Here is a 13,010-nt window from a genome sequence, read left to right as displayed (position 1 = left end):
TTTAATCCCAAGGGCATTGCCATTTACAGCAAGTTCACATATTAATGCTTTATCAAATGCTTTTTAAAAGTTGATGTAGACAGCATCAAACACCCCTTCTTCACCATAACTCTCTACTTGTACATTCTATTGTATTTTAAAACCGTGTTTTGTCACTTCAAATAGACTGTATTGTACTCTAAACCAGTGACTTTTCGGTTCAATTACATTGTATCACATTAACATAAGCCTTAATTTGTTTGTTCAGGTGACTGTAACTAACACCTATGATGATCCAAACTAATTGCCTCTCTAGGGGTGAACGTTACATATAGGTGGATGTGTTACAATGTTTATTTCGGAGGGCAGAGTGTACCAGTGCATTATTCTCACAGAAAATGCATGCACCGGGAAATGGACCGGTATTTGCCATTTATTACTCCATTCTTGCAGCTTTCGGTGTTCCAGGTAAAGTTATCCAGAACATGAATAATTGGGCAAATCAATGTATAACTGTGTCGTTGCCGAGTAGATGTTAATCACCATATGGGCTATGTTTCCCTCTCAGCCGCCTTCTGAATGTTCAGTTCAATTAGTGTAGTGCCCCAGCTCTCCATCGTGTGTTCATTGTGATCTCTTATTGAAATATGAAGTTCATTGAGTCTGTAACACAGAGGAGCCTTTTACAGTATCATTCTTTACCAGATTATTGTAAAGTGAGTTTTCTCTATAACGTGTTCTTCAATTTTCAAATCACATCAAGATGTATCTATGTGTACTCACAGCTCTGGAATCAGTTTTCATAACTTGTTCACCCGTCACAGTTCCGTGGATCTCACACCTCCTTTCACGATCGGGTTGACTTTCTCCTAGTACCCACTGTTCAAATATGTAAATGGTTCAGGTGGTTGGGATGACAGAATTGCAAAATGAAATGTTTATAGTTATATAATAATGCATTTTTGACACTGTAATGAAATATGTGACCAGCAATGTTAAACTGGATTCTGAAGACTTGAACGAGCGTCTATAAGCATTTTCTGTTTCACTGCACAGATGTTGCCAGTGACGTGCTGAGTATTTCCTGCATTTTCTGTTTACATTACATGTATCTGTTGTCCGTTGTGCATTGAGTGATTTTATCAAACCATTATCAGCTATGAGCGGTTATGCAGGTTATTTATAACTCCTTCTGTCCTCTGTTACCGTTAAACTGGCGTAGTCAGTTTTCTGAATAAACACATTTCATTGTCCAGGCCGTGTGAGATCCTCTGGAACCGAATTTCTTTACACCCATACTCAGCCACTTTATCTGGTGAACTATATTGTGAAATCATAATGTTCATTCAGAAGGTAGTGGATTCGTGCCCTCCGAGTGAATAACTGAGGGACAGCAACACTACCTGATCCGTTCTCCTTCTGAGGAAATGTAAGTTGCTTCTTCGAGTAAAGGATCCCCTGACACTATTGGAGGAATAGTGCCATAAACAACATTTCTCCTCAAACAACTTCAGAAATAACTACAGAGGAATCTGTTAAAGTTCTCACTACTGTTTTCAGGATCTCACTGGCTACTTAATCTCTCCCCCACACCCCCCTCTCTTACCACCACCCCCTCCCCCCCCCCCCCCCACCCCCACTACAGGAGTCACAGCACTGCAAAAAAAACTGCTGATGCTTCTTGACCTGTTACCACAGGAGTCGAACCAGCACTGCATCAATATCATGTATTCAAGGCTTTTTCGGATCTTGATCGCTCCTGATAGTTATTTTAAAGTTGTTATTACCCATATCATACTTCCAGTCATTTGCTTGATTCTATTATCATTATACCTCTTTTACATTTCTTATCGCAATTATTGACTATGTTTAAATATGAATTCAGCATATTGCATTATTAATTACTACTGCAATTTTGGCATTGCGTTGCATTGCGTTGGGGTTGCTTATCTCAGTTGGTTAGAAGGCTATAGTGTGGTGTAGAAAAATGTCACCTGCTCGTGGTCAAACCCTGTACCAGCTATGATAACTTATCGAGGTATATTTCCCTGCCTCGCCCCAGACTTGCTGAGTGCCATACCTGCAGAGAGGTGGTTCTCACGTTATACATTAGCAAATCTCTTTCTCTAATGGGGAAAGTTGCCATTAGTTGTCTGGACTACAGCTATAACAGCAGCAATTTTGTCTACCTAACACTTCAATACTGTCACAATCGTTCTACTTCGATAAAGAACAAAGAACAGTACAGCACAGGATCAGGCCATTCGGCCCTCCAAGCGTGGGCCGATTTTGATGCCTGCCTAAACTAAAAAATTCTGCACTTCCGGGTTCCGTATCCCTCTATTCCCATCCTATTCATGTATTTGTCAAGGTGCCTCTTAAACTTCGCTATCGTAGCTGTTTCCACCACCTCCCCCGGCAGCAAGTTCCAGGCACTCACCACCCTCTGTGTAAAGAACTTGCCTCGCACATCCCTCTAAACTTAGCCCCTCTCACCTTAAACCTATGTCCCCTAGTAACCGACTCATACACCCTGGGAAAAAGCTTCTAACTATCCACTCTGTCCATGCCCCTCATGACTTTGTAAACCTCTATCATGTCGCCCCTTCACCTCCATCGTTCCAGTGAAAACAATCCGAGTTTATCCAACCTCTCCTCATAGCTAATACCCTCCTGACCAGGCCACATCCTGGTAAATCTATTCGGTACCCTCTCCAACGCCTCCACATCCTTCTGGTAGTGGGGCGACCAGAATTGCACGCAATATTCCAAGTGTGGTCTAACTAAGGTTCTGTACAGCTGCAGTATGACTTGCCCCGACCGATGAAGGTAAGCATGCCATATGACTTCTTGACTACCTTGTCCACCTACGTTGCCACTTTCAGTGACCTGTGGACCTGTATGCCCAGATCTCTCTGCCTGTCAGTACTCCTAAGGGTTCCGCCATTTACTGTAAACTTCCCACCTGTATTAGACCTTACAAAATGCATTACCTGACATTTGTCCGGATTAAATTCCATCTGCCATTTCTCCGCCCAAGTCTCCAACCGATCTATATCCTGCTGTATCCTCTGACAATCCTCATCACTGTCTGCAACTCCACCAACCTTTGTGTCATCTGCAAACTTACTAATCAGACCAGCTACATTTTCCTCCACATCATTTATATATACTACAAACAGCAAAGGTCCCAGCACTTACATTGTTCATTCCAATTTTATTTGGGACAATCATTTCTAATACCCTGACAGCAAACAGATCAGTTTTACTCGCTGAACCAAGCAGCAATGATGTAAATTTTAATAACAGCCTTCTGCCAAATTGATGATGTAGTTGTGAGTCTGATAATTAATTCCCTCCTTCCATCCCCCCCATCCTCTACAGCTAACTTGATGACGATTGTGATTCTGTCCCGAGGAAGGTGCGGTCTCTCAGGATGTATCACTCGGTACCTGGTGTCCATGGCAGTGACCGATCTCCTGGTTATTATCACCGCTGTGATATTAAGTCGGCTTCGTGCAATTTATTTCCCAGTTAGTTTCCTTTCTACCACTCTGGGGTGTAGTCTCGTTACTGTTCTAAGCTACACTTCCAGAGATAGTTCTGTTTGGTTGACTGTCGCATTTACATTTGATCGCTTTCTAGCTATTTGTTGCCAGGAGCTGAAAATGAGATACTGCACCGAGAAAACGGCGGCTGTGGTTATAGGAATGGTCTGCGTGCTGTGCTGTTTAAAAAGCATCCCCTTGTACTTCGCATATGAGCCTCTGGTTATAATTAATAACGTGGCCTGGTACTGCAGTTTAAAAGAAATGTTTTATGTTTCAGTTCCATGGAGAATGTTTGACTGGCTGGACTGTATTCTAACCCCATGTCTCCCGTTCATCCTGATTTTGCTGCTCAATGCTCTGACAGTCAGACACATCCTCGTGGCCAGTCGAGTCCGCAGGAGACTCCGAGCCCACAGCAATGGAGAGAAACAGAGTGACCCAGAGATAGAGAGCAGGAGAAAGTCCATTATTTTACTTTTTGCCATCTCGGGTAGTTTCCTCCTGCTGTGGTTGACGTATGTTGTAAATTTCCTATTTGTTCAAATTACAGACAATAACTATTCTATAGGTTCCAATTCCAATAACCCAATGTTTATTAGGCAGGAAAGCGGATACATGCTTCAACTCTTCAGTTCCTGCACCAACACATGTATTTATGCAGGGACCCAGACTAAATTCAGAGAGGAGCTGAAGAATGCAGTTAAATACTCCTTCAATCTAATTAGTAAATGGCGTAAACAGTGAAAGTGCCTGAATAATTAGTTGCAGTAATTCTGTCTCAGTTTTCAATTACAATAAAGAAGAACTGAAAGGTTACTCAATATTGGAAAGGTGTCTGAACTGATCATTTACATTCCGGTTTCAGCTTTAATATTTATAAAGTGAGATGTAGCTGAAAGACGGGTTCAGTAGCCAAGTGGATAAGGTACTGCATAGCAACCAAGTTTTCCAATAACACTGTAAGGAGTTGTGATATTGAATTGAACTAAATTCTGGTTATTTGTTAGTTGGCCGCAAAAGATGTTTGTGAAGAGCAACTGAGTTTGACATAAAACCAACTGCTTCGGTAACATCATTCAGGGAATGGAACATTTTACCCTATCCAGCCCGAGTCCACACATGACTCCAATACCACATGATGGAGTCCCTCGAACACTGTACCTCACTCTTTTACATCCTCTTTTACTTTTCCTTCTCTACCTTTTCCTCCCTTTTCAAATATTTACTTATTTCTACATGACTGCAACTTGACCAGAGAGTTCTCATCTTTTAGACAAATCATAGGTCGCCCATTCGTTGTGAATTAATTATATTTCCAGACCATCAATTACTGTCGCAAAAGCCTGCGAGGCGAGGCAGCCCCACTTCGAGGTCAGCTTCTGGGTGGTAACAGGATCAGTTTAGTTATGGAACGAGGCAGGTTTATGGGAATTATAAGCCAATTTTGCAATCCTATAAACTCAGTCTATGATAGGTATAGGATCGGTATTGGGGTATCATAAGGTCAGTCTATGGGCTTTAGGCTCAATAATATGGGTGTATGTTCTGTGCATGGGTTATAGGCTCGCTTTGTGAGCATAATGTCAGTTTATGTGTTATAGGAGCAGCATGCATAAGCGCAGTATATCTGTTATAGGATCGGCATTGTGGGTACAAGGTCAGGATGTGTGTTATAGGGTCATAGTTGGGGGAAAAGGCCAGTATATGTGTTTTAGGATTGGTACTGCGGGTACAAGGTCAGGATGTGAGTTATCGGGTTAGTATTGTCTGTATATGGTCACTCTATGGACTATAGGTTCCGTATTATGGATATATGGTTAGGATATGGGTTATAGAGTCAGTGTTGTGGGTAAAAGGTCAGTATATCTGTTAAAATCGGTATTGTGGGTATAGGTCAGTGTTACAACCAGGTGAGGAAGGGGTCTCATAGGCTCCCCTTTCGCCCCTTCTCTGGTTTGACCACAACAGGGTTTATTCTTTTAACACAGAGATTTAGCTTACCGCCTCAGTGAGCACGTCCTCCTGCTCCTCTAATTATAAATGTAAATGAACCAATGAGACAGGTTTTCTTAAGTTTAAACAAGAAAGGTGTAAGTTTATTAACCTTATTACTCTAAACTGGTTAAAATTACTAAAGCACATGATGCATCCATGCTCACATTCACACGAGAGGCACACACACAGACAACTCGATGCAGAGGGGAAAAAAAAGAGTTGGGAGGTTGAAGTAAAGTCCGTAGTAAATGGAATTCAAATGTCGAGGCAAAATTCACAAACTCAGAGTTACACAGCCAAATATGTCTTGTGACCACCTCTTTGTTTGAAAGCAGAAGTTTCTGGAAGTTTTTTTTTTGAGGCTGAGGGACTTGAGGTTGTTTTCGTTGGAGAGAAGGAGGAGGAGAGGTAACTTAATAGAGACATATAAGATAATCAGAGGGTTAGATAGGGTGGATAGTGAGCGTCTTTTTCCTCGGATGGTGATGGCAAACACGAGGGGACATAGCTTCAAGTTGAGGGGTGATAGATATAGGACAAATGTGAGAGGTAGTTTCTTTACTCAGAGAGTAGTAAGGGCGTGGAACGCCCTGCCTGCAGCAGTAGTAGATTCGCCAACTTTAAGAGCATTTAAGTGGACATTGGATAGACACATGGATGAAAATGGAATAGTGTAGGTCAGATGGTTTCACAGGTCGGCGCAACATCGAGGGCCGAAGGGCCTGTACTGCGCTGTAATGTTCTAAAAAAATTCACAGTTCTTCAGACATACTTAATGGGGAGCCTTGTGGGAGTGGGGGGGGGGGGGTGTAATTTGTCTCTTTCAAAGTCAAAGGGCGTCGATGATTTTTCACGACACTGTTGACGAAACCCATTCTAGGTAATTGAAACAGAGTGCATCACTATTGTTCTCTCTAGACTGGGTAATTACCTTTGTCTCCCAGCTGGCTTTTGGCTTCTTATATGCAAATTGTGCATGGCCATCTTTAGCTGTTCTGTTCTGCTTTTTGAAAGTTATTTGTAGTAATGTCCAGTCAAAAAAGTCTCAGGCAGTTTCATTTGGTGAAAGAAATATTTTTCTGTTTGGCATGTGGGTTTTTCCGTCACAGTCAGGATATGTATTCTCGACCAGAATTGCAGGAAAGTGACAATATATGTATTTTAGAGTTGGTATTGCGGATGCAAGGTTAGTTCAAGGGTTAAAGGGTCCATTTTGTGGGACTGCAGATTAAATGGAAGACAGCGGGGTAAATACAATATAGGAGCAGAGGAAAAACAAATAGTCCATTCAGCTCATCGACTCTCTTCTGCCATTCAACATGATCATGGCTGATCTATATCCTAACTCTAGGCACCTGTCTTGACTTCATTTCCTGGTGTACCCTTGTCTAGCAAAGTTCTGTTGATTTCAGATTTAAAATAATAATTGAGCTAACATCTACCGATTTATGTGGATGACTTTCACACTTCTGCCATCCTTTGTACAAAAACTGTTTTCTAACTTGTATTCTTTATGATCTGGCTCTAATTTTATTATGACATTCTCTTGTCCAATACTTTCACATCAACGGAAAACGTTCTTTCCACCTACCCGATCAATTCCTTTCAAAAGTTTAACAACCACAACAAAATCACCCTTTAACTGTTCATGTTCTGTCGAATAACTGCCAATTTATATGATCTGTCCTCTTACCTTAACCCTTGGAATCATGCTAACATTCCTGCCAAAGCCAGTTTATTCTATCTAAGGCGTGGTGCCCACAAATGTACACAGTACTTCAGATGTGGTCTAAAAATGACTTTGTGTGGCTGTAGCGAAACTTCCCGCGCTTAATACTCTAGCTGTCTCATTATAAACCATTAATGGTGTTGATTATTTTAGTGATCAGTGTACAAAGACCTCTAAATCTATTTGCGCCTTCACTCTTACTACCTTTTCACCATTTAAATAGTACCCAGATCTATCCATTTGTGTTCCAAATCGCACTTACCTGAGTTGTCACAGTTTTGCCTATTCATATAATCTATCAAAGTCTCTTTATAATTTTAGGCTCCTCTCTACACTATTTACAATGTCACCAATCTTTGCATCATCAGCATACTTGGATACATGCTTTTCTATTGTAGTATCACAGTTATTAATAAATATAATGAATAGTTGAGGCCTCTGCACATAACCGTGTGGCCACCACTAATCACTTCCTTCTAATTTGATGACATAATGTGACAATTTCAGTAAAGACTGTTAAGTTTAAAACAAGTGTGTTATGAACTTAACAAACAATTAAAGAATTACATGGTAAGATTTAACGTTTTCAGACGTTTACTATAACAACTAAACTAAAAGTCAACATTAACTAAATAGTGCTTAACAGGTAGCTAATACACTAAATTACAGAGGAATATACATTCAATTAACTTATTAACACATTTTAAAACCTGCACTAAATTTATATGGTAGCCAGTGTTCTCATAGAAAAGGTTTCCTTGCAGTTAAAAATCTAAAACTCCTCCCAGATGCAATGGGTTGGATCTCCCAGTGTCCTTCTCAAAGCCACTTAGCTCACTGCTCCTGAGCACATTCAACTGGATTGCCGTTAATAAGGCAATCTCTGGAGCCCCTATTGGTCTATTCTATGCGGCAAACCTCGAGCCTTCGAACCAGATTCTAATTTTACCAGACTTTTGCTGTACTGTTGATCTGAGAACAGCCGTTTCCCCGGAAAACAGCCCACTGATCTCTCTCTCCCTCTCTCTGTTCTCATCCCATTGAAGTTGATTCTCTGCCAATTAATTATTTTTGCTCACGGTTGTTCCTTGGATAATATTTTAATTATATCTCACTTAGAGTACAGAAAATCATTCCATATTCTACGTTGGCAAGCTGCAGGCATAGATAGCCATGTGGGAATATGATATGACGATAGCAGAGACCTGGCTCAAGAAAGGGCTAGAATGGATATTTAATATTCCTGGGTATAAGGTGTGTAGGAAAGATAGGAAAAGAAAGAAAGCAGGAGCGATGGCAGTATTGGTTAAGGAGCAGTGGTGGAGAGGGAGGCTGCTCTAGAAAGGTCAAGGACAGAATCTATTTGGTTAGAGCTAAGAAACAATAGAGGTGCTATTATGTTGCTGGGTGCAAATAAAAGTCGGTGCATGGGATTAAACACGACTACTCTTTCAAAGAGCCAGCACAAGCACAAAGGGTTAACTGACCTCCTTCTGTGCTGTAAGTCTCTATGATTCTAGCAGTTGGCCCCTTAGCCTCTCGACCATGTTCCACCATGCAATGAAATCATGGCTGATTTGTGATCTAACTCTCTTTGCTCCCCCCATATCCCTAAATATATTTGCTTCACAAAGATCTAACAATCTGAGATTTAACATGATCTAGTCCAAATGCAAGGAAGTTGTGATGAACCTTTATAAAGCTCTAGTTAAGCCTCAAATAGAGCATTGCATCCAGTTCTGGTCACCCACTTTAGGAAGGATGTAAGGTTCCTTGAGAGGGTGCAAAGTAGAATCACCAGAATTGTTCCAGGCATGAGGGATTCTGGTGACGAGGTTAGGTTGGAAAAGCTGGGTTGCCGCTCCTGAGACGATTGAGGGGAGATTTAATAGAAGTGTCCGAGATTGCAACAGGCTTAGATAAATTATCCGAGGAAAAAATGTTCCCATTAACAGATGGTACAATAACTAGGGAATACAGATGGAAGGATTTGGGCAAGAGAAGAAGGGAGGAATGTGAGGAAGAACTTTTTATGCAGTGGGTGATCATGCCCTGGAACTCGCTGCTCAAAAAGGTGGTGGAAGTGGAGACAATCAATGATATGAAAAGGAAATTGGATAGACACTTGAAGGAAATAAAAATGCGAGCAAGGAGGGTGGCTGACTGGATTGCTCTGTGGAGAGCTGGCATGGACTCGAATGGTTGAATGGTTGGCTTCTATACGGTAGACTTTATGACTATATGACTTTTTAGACTGGTGCCATTATGTCTATATTGCCTCTCCCTACCCCTTCTGCCAAAATGTATCACCTCACACTTCTCAATTAAATTTTATCTGCCATTTGTCTGCGCTTTCTGTCAGCTGACCTATGTCTTGTTGCATTCGATTGGTATCATCCTCTCTGTTTGCTGCACCTCCAAGTTTGCAATCATTGGCACATATGAAATTTTTATTCTGTTTTCCAAGATCCCAGATATCACAAAAATCAGTGGTCCATGTACTGACACTTGGGAACACCATGTCTACCATCCTTCAGTCTGAAAAAAATTACCACAACTCACTGTTTTCTGCCGTTAAGCCAAGTTTTTAATTTTTTTTTTAACTGTAGCTGGCATGCATCCTCCCATTCCATGAGACTCAATTTTGTGCATTAACTCTTTATGTGGTACTTTGTCAAAGGCTTTCTGAAATCCACATGGAAAACATCCATTTTTTCCCTTTATCATCCTTCTGCCTTACTTCATCAAAAAGTTAAATTGATCAGTCAAACATGATCTGCCTTTTACAAATCCATGCTGGCTCTCCTTAATTAACTCAAACCACTCCAAATGTCTGTTGATATTTTCTCCCTGATCGTTGTTTCTAAATTCGTACCCACCACTGATATTAAACTGACTGGCCTGTAGTTGTTGGAATGTCCTTACACTCTTTCTTGAATAAGGGGGTCTCATTTGCCACTCTCCATTCCACTGGAATCGCCCTTATATCTCGGTACGATTGGAAGATTATAGCAAGCCCTTTTTTCATCTCCAGCAACAATTCCATTAGCAACCTGGAATGCAAGCCAATTGGACCAGGTAACGTATCTACTCGAAGTATATTGTCATGATCCTGTCTTTTTATTTTCTCTCTGGGAAATATGTGGTATGTCTTTAAGGCAGCAAAGGATCAGTACTGCTTTAAGAACCAGCAAGCTTCAGGAGTTGGAGAAAGTGCATTTTGGTTGCCGTTGGATGCAGCCATTCGGAGACAATGGGTGCATTCTCGTTACCTTGGATACAGCCACTTGGACTGAGCGTCAAGCGATACATTTCTTACAATTCATTTTTAACTAGCTTTTTAGTTGAAGGCTGTCTATTCTAATAGAACACAGACAGACAGCTGGCGTTAGCACCTGAAAGAAGAGCTCTCAGCCATTTAAACTGAAGGAAGAAAATGTAGTCTGTTTAATTATTATAATCTCTCACAATTCTAAAAAAGTCAAGCCAAAACAGTGATCTCTGATAATTTAAACTGAAGGAAGCGAATTTAGACTGTGGCACTCTTTTATCCCTCAAAAACTCTAAATCCAGGTTGATTCTATTGAAAGCATTTGCAAGTTGTGAATTGTTGAAATCCATCACTGAAGAAGGAAAGCATCATTTACTGCTGGAATTAGACTACGGTCTGTTCTACTGTTGACGAACCTTTTTATTCCCCTACCGGATGGCTGTGAGGACTTCAAGCAACTATGGTTGGTAAATTTGCAAGGACTCTAATGTTGTTTATTTTAAATATTGTTTATATCTTCATAGTGTTTAAGAATTTAGTTTTTGTATAATTAAACAGCTAATTTGTTGATTTAAAGACATATGATTTTTAGCCTCATTCGCGGTTAATAGATGGTACAATTTAGCTGGGTCTTTCTTTAATTTGGAAATATAAAAATGATATATTAGGCAATCTGTGGAGGGTCAGTATTGAATTAACAGTGCAGTTCTCCCACCACAATCAGAATCGTATATTTTGACTGGAGGCTTTGACCGGAGAAGTCGGTCGTAACAATATCCAGCCTTTCTAGTAAATCCAGCCAATAAATTATGATCCCATCCATTACCTCTACCATCTCTGCTTCTGCCAATATTGTTTCAGCATCCTCTTCCTTCGTAAAACCCGGATCCAAAGTACTCATTAAGACGACAGCCATGCCCTGCAGCTCTAAACATATATCACCCTCTCTGTCAAAAAAGGGAACACCCAGCCTCTTACAAAATATTTTCTATTTAAGTGCCAGAAGAAGATTTTTGGGTTCCCATTTATGGTAACTGTCTTCCTATTCTCATATTCTTTCTCTGTCACTCTTATTTTCTTCTTCATTTTCCCTCCCAACCTTATTGTATTTGTCCCGTTTCTCACTTGAAATATTCACATGACGTCCTTCATACACTTTATTTTTGTTCCATCATAATATTAATCTCCTTCGTCATTCAAGGAACCTTGGCTTTGGTTCCTTTACCTTTCGGTTTGTTGGAATGTGCCGAGCCTGTATCTGAAGCATCTCCTCCTTAAAGATCACACATTGTTCTGATACAGTTTTCCCTGTCTGTCTTGGGTTCCATTTTACCCTGGCTGGATCCCCTCTCATCTCATTGAATTTAGCATACTTCCAATTTAACGGCACTATTTTTGATTTTCCCTTGCTCTTCTCCATTACTAATCAAAACCTTATGATACCATGATCTCTCTTAGCCAAGTGTTACACCACAGCCACTTGGTCCACCTCATTCCCCAGTGGCAAATGCCTGGATGGGTGCAGCTCCAACAATACTCAAGGAAGTCGACACCATCCAGGACAAAACAGCCCGCTTGATTGGCACACCATCCACACACATTCACTCCTTCTACCACCGATGCACAGTGGCAGCAGTGTGTACCATCTACAAGATACACTGCAGCAATGCACCAAGGCTCCTTAGACAGCACCTTCCAAACCCGCAACCTCCACCTAGAAGGACAAGGGCAGCAAATGGATGGGAACACCACCACCTGCAAGTTTCCTCTCCAAGCCACACACCATCCTGATGTGGAACTATATCGCCAGCACTTCTCTGCAGCTGGATCAAAATCCTGGAATTCCCTTCCTAACAGCACTGTGTACCAACCTCACATGGACTGCAGCGGTTTAAGAAGGCAGCTCACCACCACCTTCTCAAGGGCAATTAGCGATGGGCAATAAATGCTGGCCTAGCCAGCGACGCCCACATCCTAAAAATGAATAACAGAAAATCTAGAAATATCTCCTTCTTAGCTGATCTGAAAACATACTTGTCAAGCAAGTTCTCCTTAGCACATTTCAGAAATTCCTCCCCTTCCTTACTCTTTACCCTAACATTATCCTAATCGATATTTGGGTAACTAAAGTTCCATTCCACTCGATAGTTCTTGCACATCTCTGTGACTTCCCTGTAGATGTGCTCCTCTCTCTCTCGCTCTCTGTCTCCTTCTCTCGCACACACTATTTGGAGGCCTATAGAATAAGCCGAGTAGTGTGATCATACTTTTCTTGAGAAGTGGATTCTGTCCTCGCCCGCCAAGGATATTCTCTCTTACCAACGCTACAATGTGTTCGCTATTCAGTACTGACACCCTACATCCCTGTTATCCTTAACTATCTTTTCTTAATACTTTGTATTCTTTAATATTAAGCACTTATTTTAAGCCACAGTTCTGTTATTGCCACTGCATCATATTCCCACGCTATTTGTGCTTGTAGTTC

At 41.1% G+C, this 13,010-nt stretch overlaps 1 protein-coding gene across 1 annotated transcript; it reads left to right on the top strand.

Moving 5' to 3' along the window:
- Positions 1-377: 377 nt before the first annotated feature.
- On the top strand, positions 378-9,460 carry LOC137348712 (probable G-protein coupled receptor 139). Its single transcript, XM_068013968.1, has 3 exons — positions 378-447; positions 3,364-4,263; positions 9,210-9,460. The coding sequence occupies exons 1-3, from the start codon at positions 378-380 to the stop codon at positions 9,458-9,460; spliced, it is 1,221 nt and encodes a 406-aa protein (XP_067870069.1).
- The last annotated feature ends 3,550 nt before the right edge of the window (positions 9,461-13,010 follow it).

Source organism: Heterodontus francisci, chromosome 34, assembly GCF_036365525.1.
Source record: "Heterodontus francisci isolate sHetFra1 chromosome 34, sHetFra1.hap1, whole genome shotgun sequence".
Classification (NCBI taxonomy): Eukaryota; Metazoa; Chordata; class Chondrichthyes; order Heterodontiformes; family Heterodontidae; genus Heterodontus; species Heterodontus francisci.
The sequence above is the reverse complement of the archived record's forward strand: the minus strand, read 5'-3'. Positions and strand labels throughout refer to the sequence as shown.

Excerpts from the sequence above, each read along its gene's own strand:
- LOC137348712 (XM_068013968.1), top strand. The coding sequence starts at position 378 with ATGCATGCACCGGGAAATGGACCGGTATTTGCCATTTATTACTCCATT. Across the intron at positions 448-3,363 it reads TGCAGCTTTCGGTGTTCCAG|CTAACTTGATGACGATTGTG; the intron begins GTAAAGTTATCC and ends CATCCTCTACAG. Across the intron at positions 4,264-9,209 it reads CAATCTAATTAGTAAATGGC|ATGGTACAATAACTAGGGAA; the intron begins GTAAACAGTGAA and ends TCCCATTAACAG.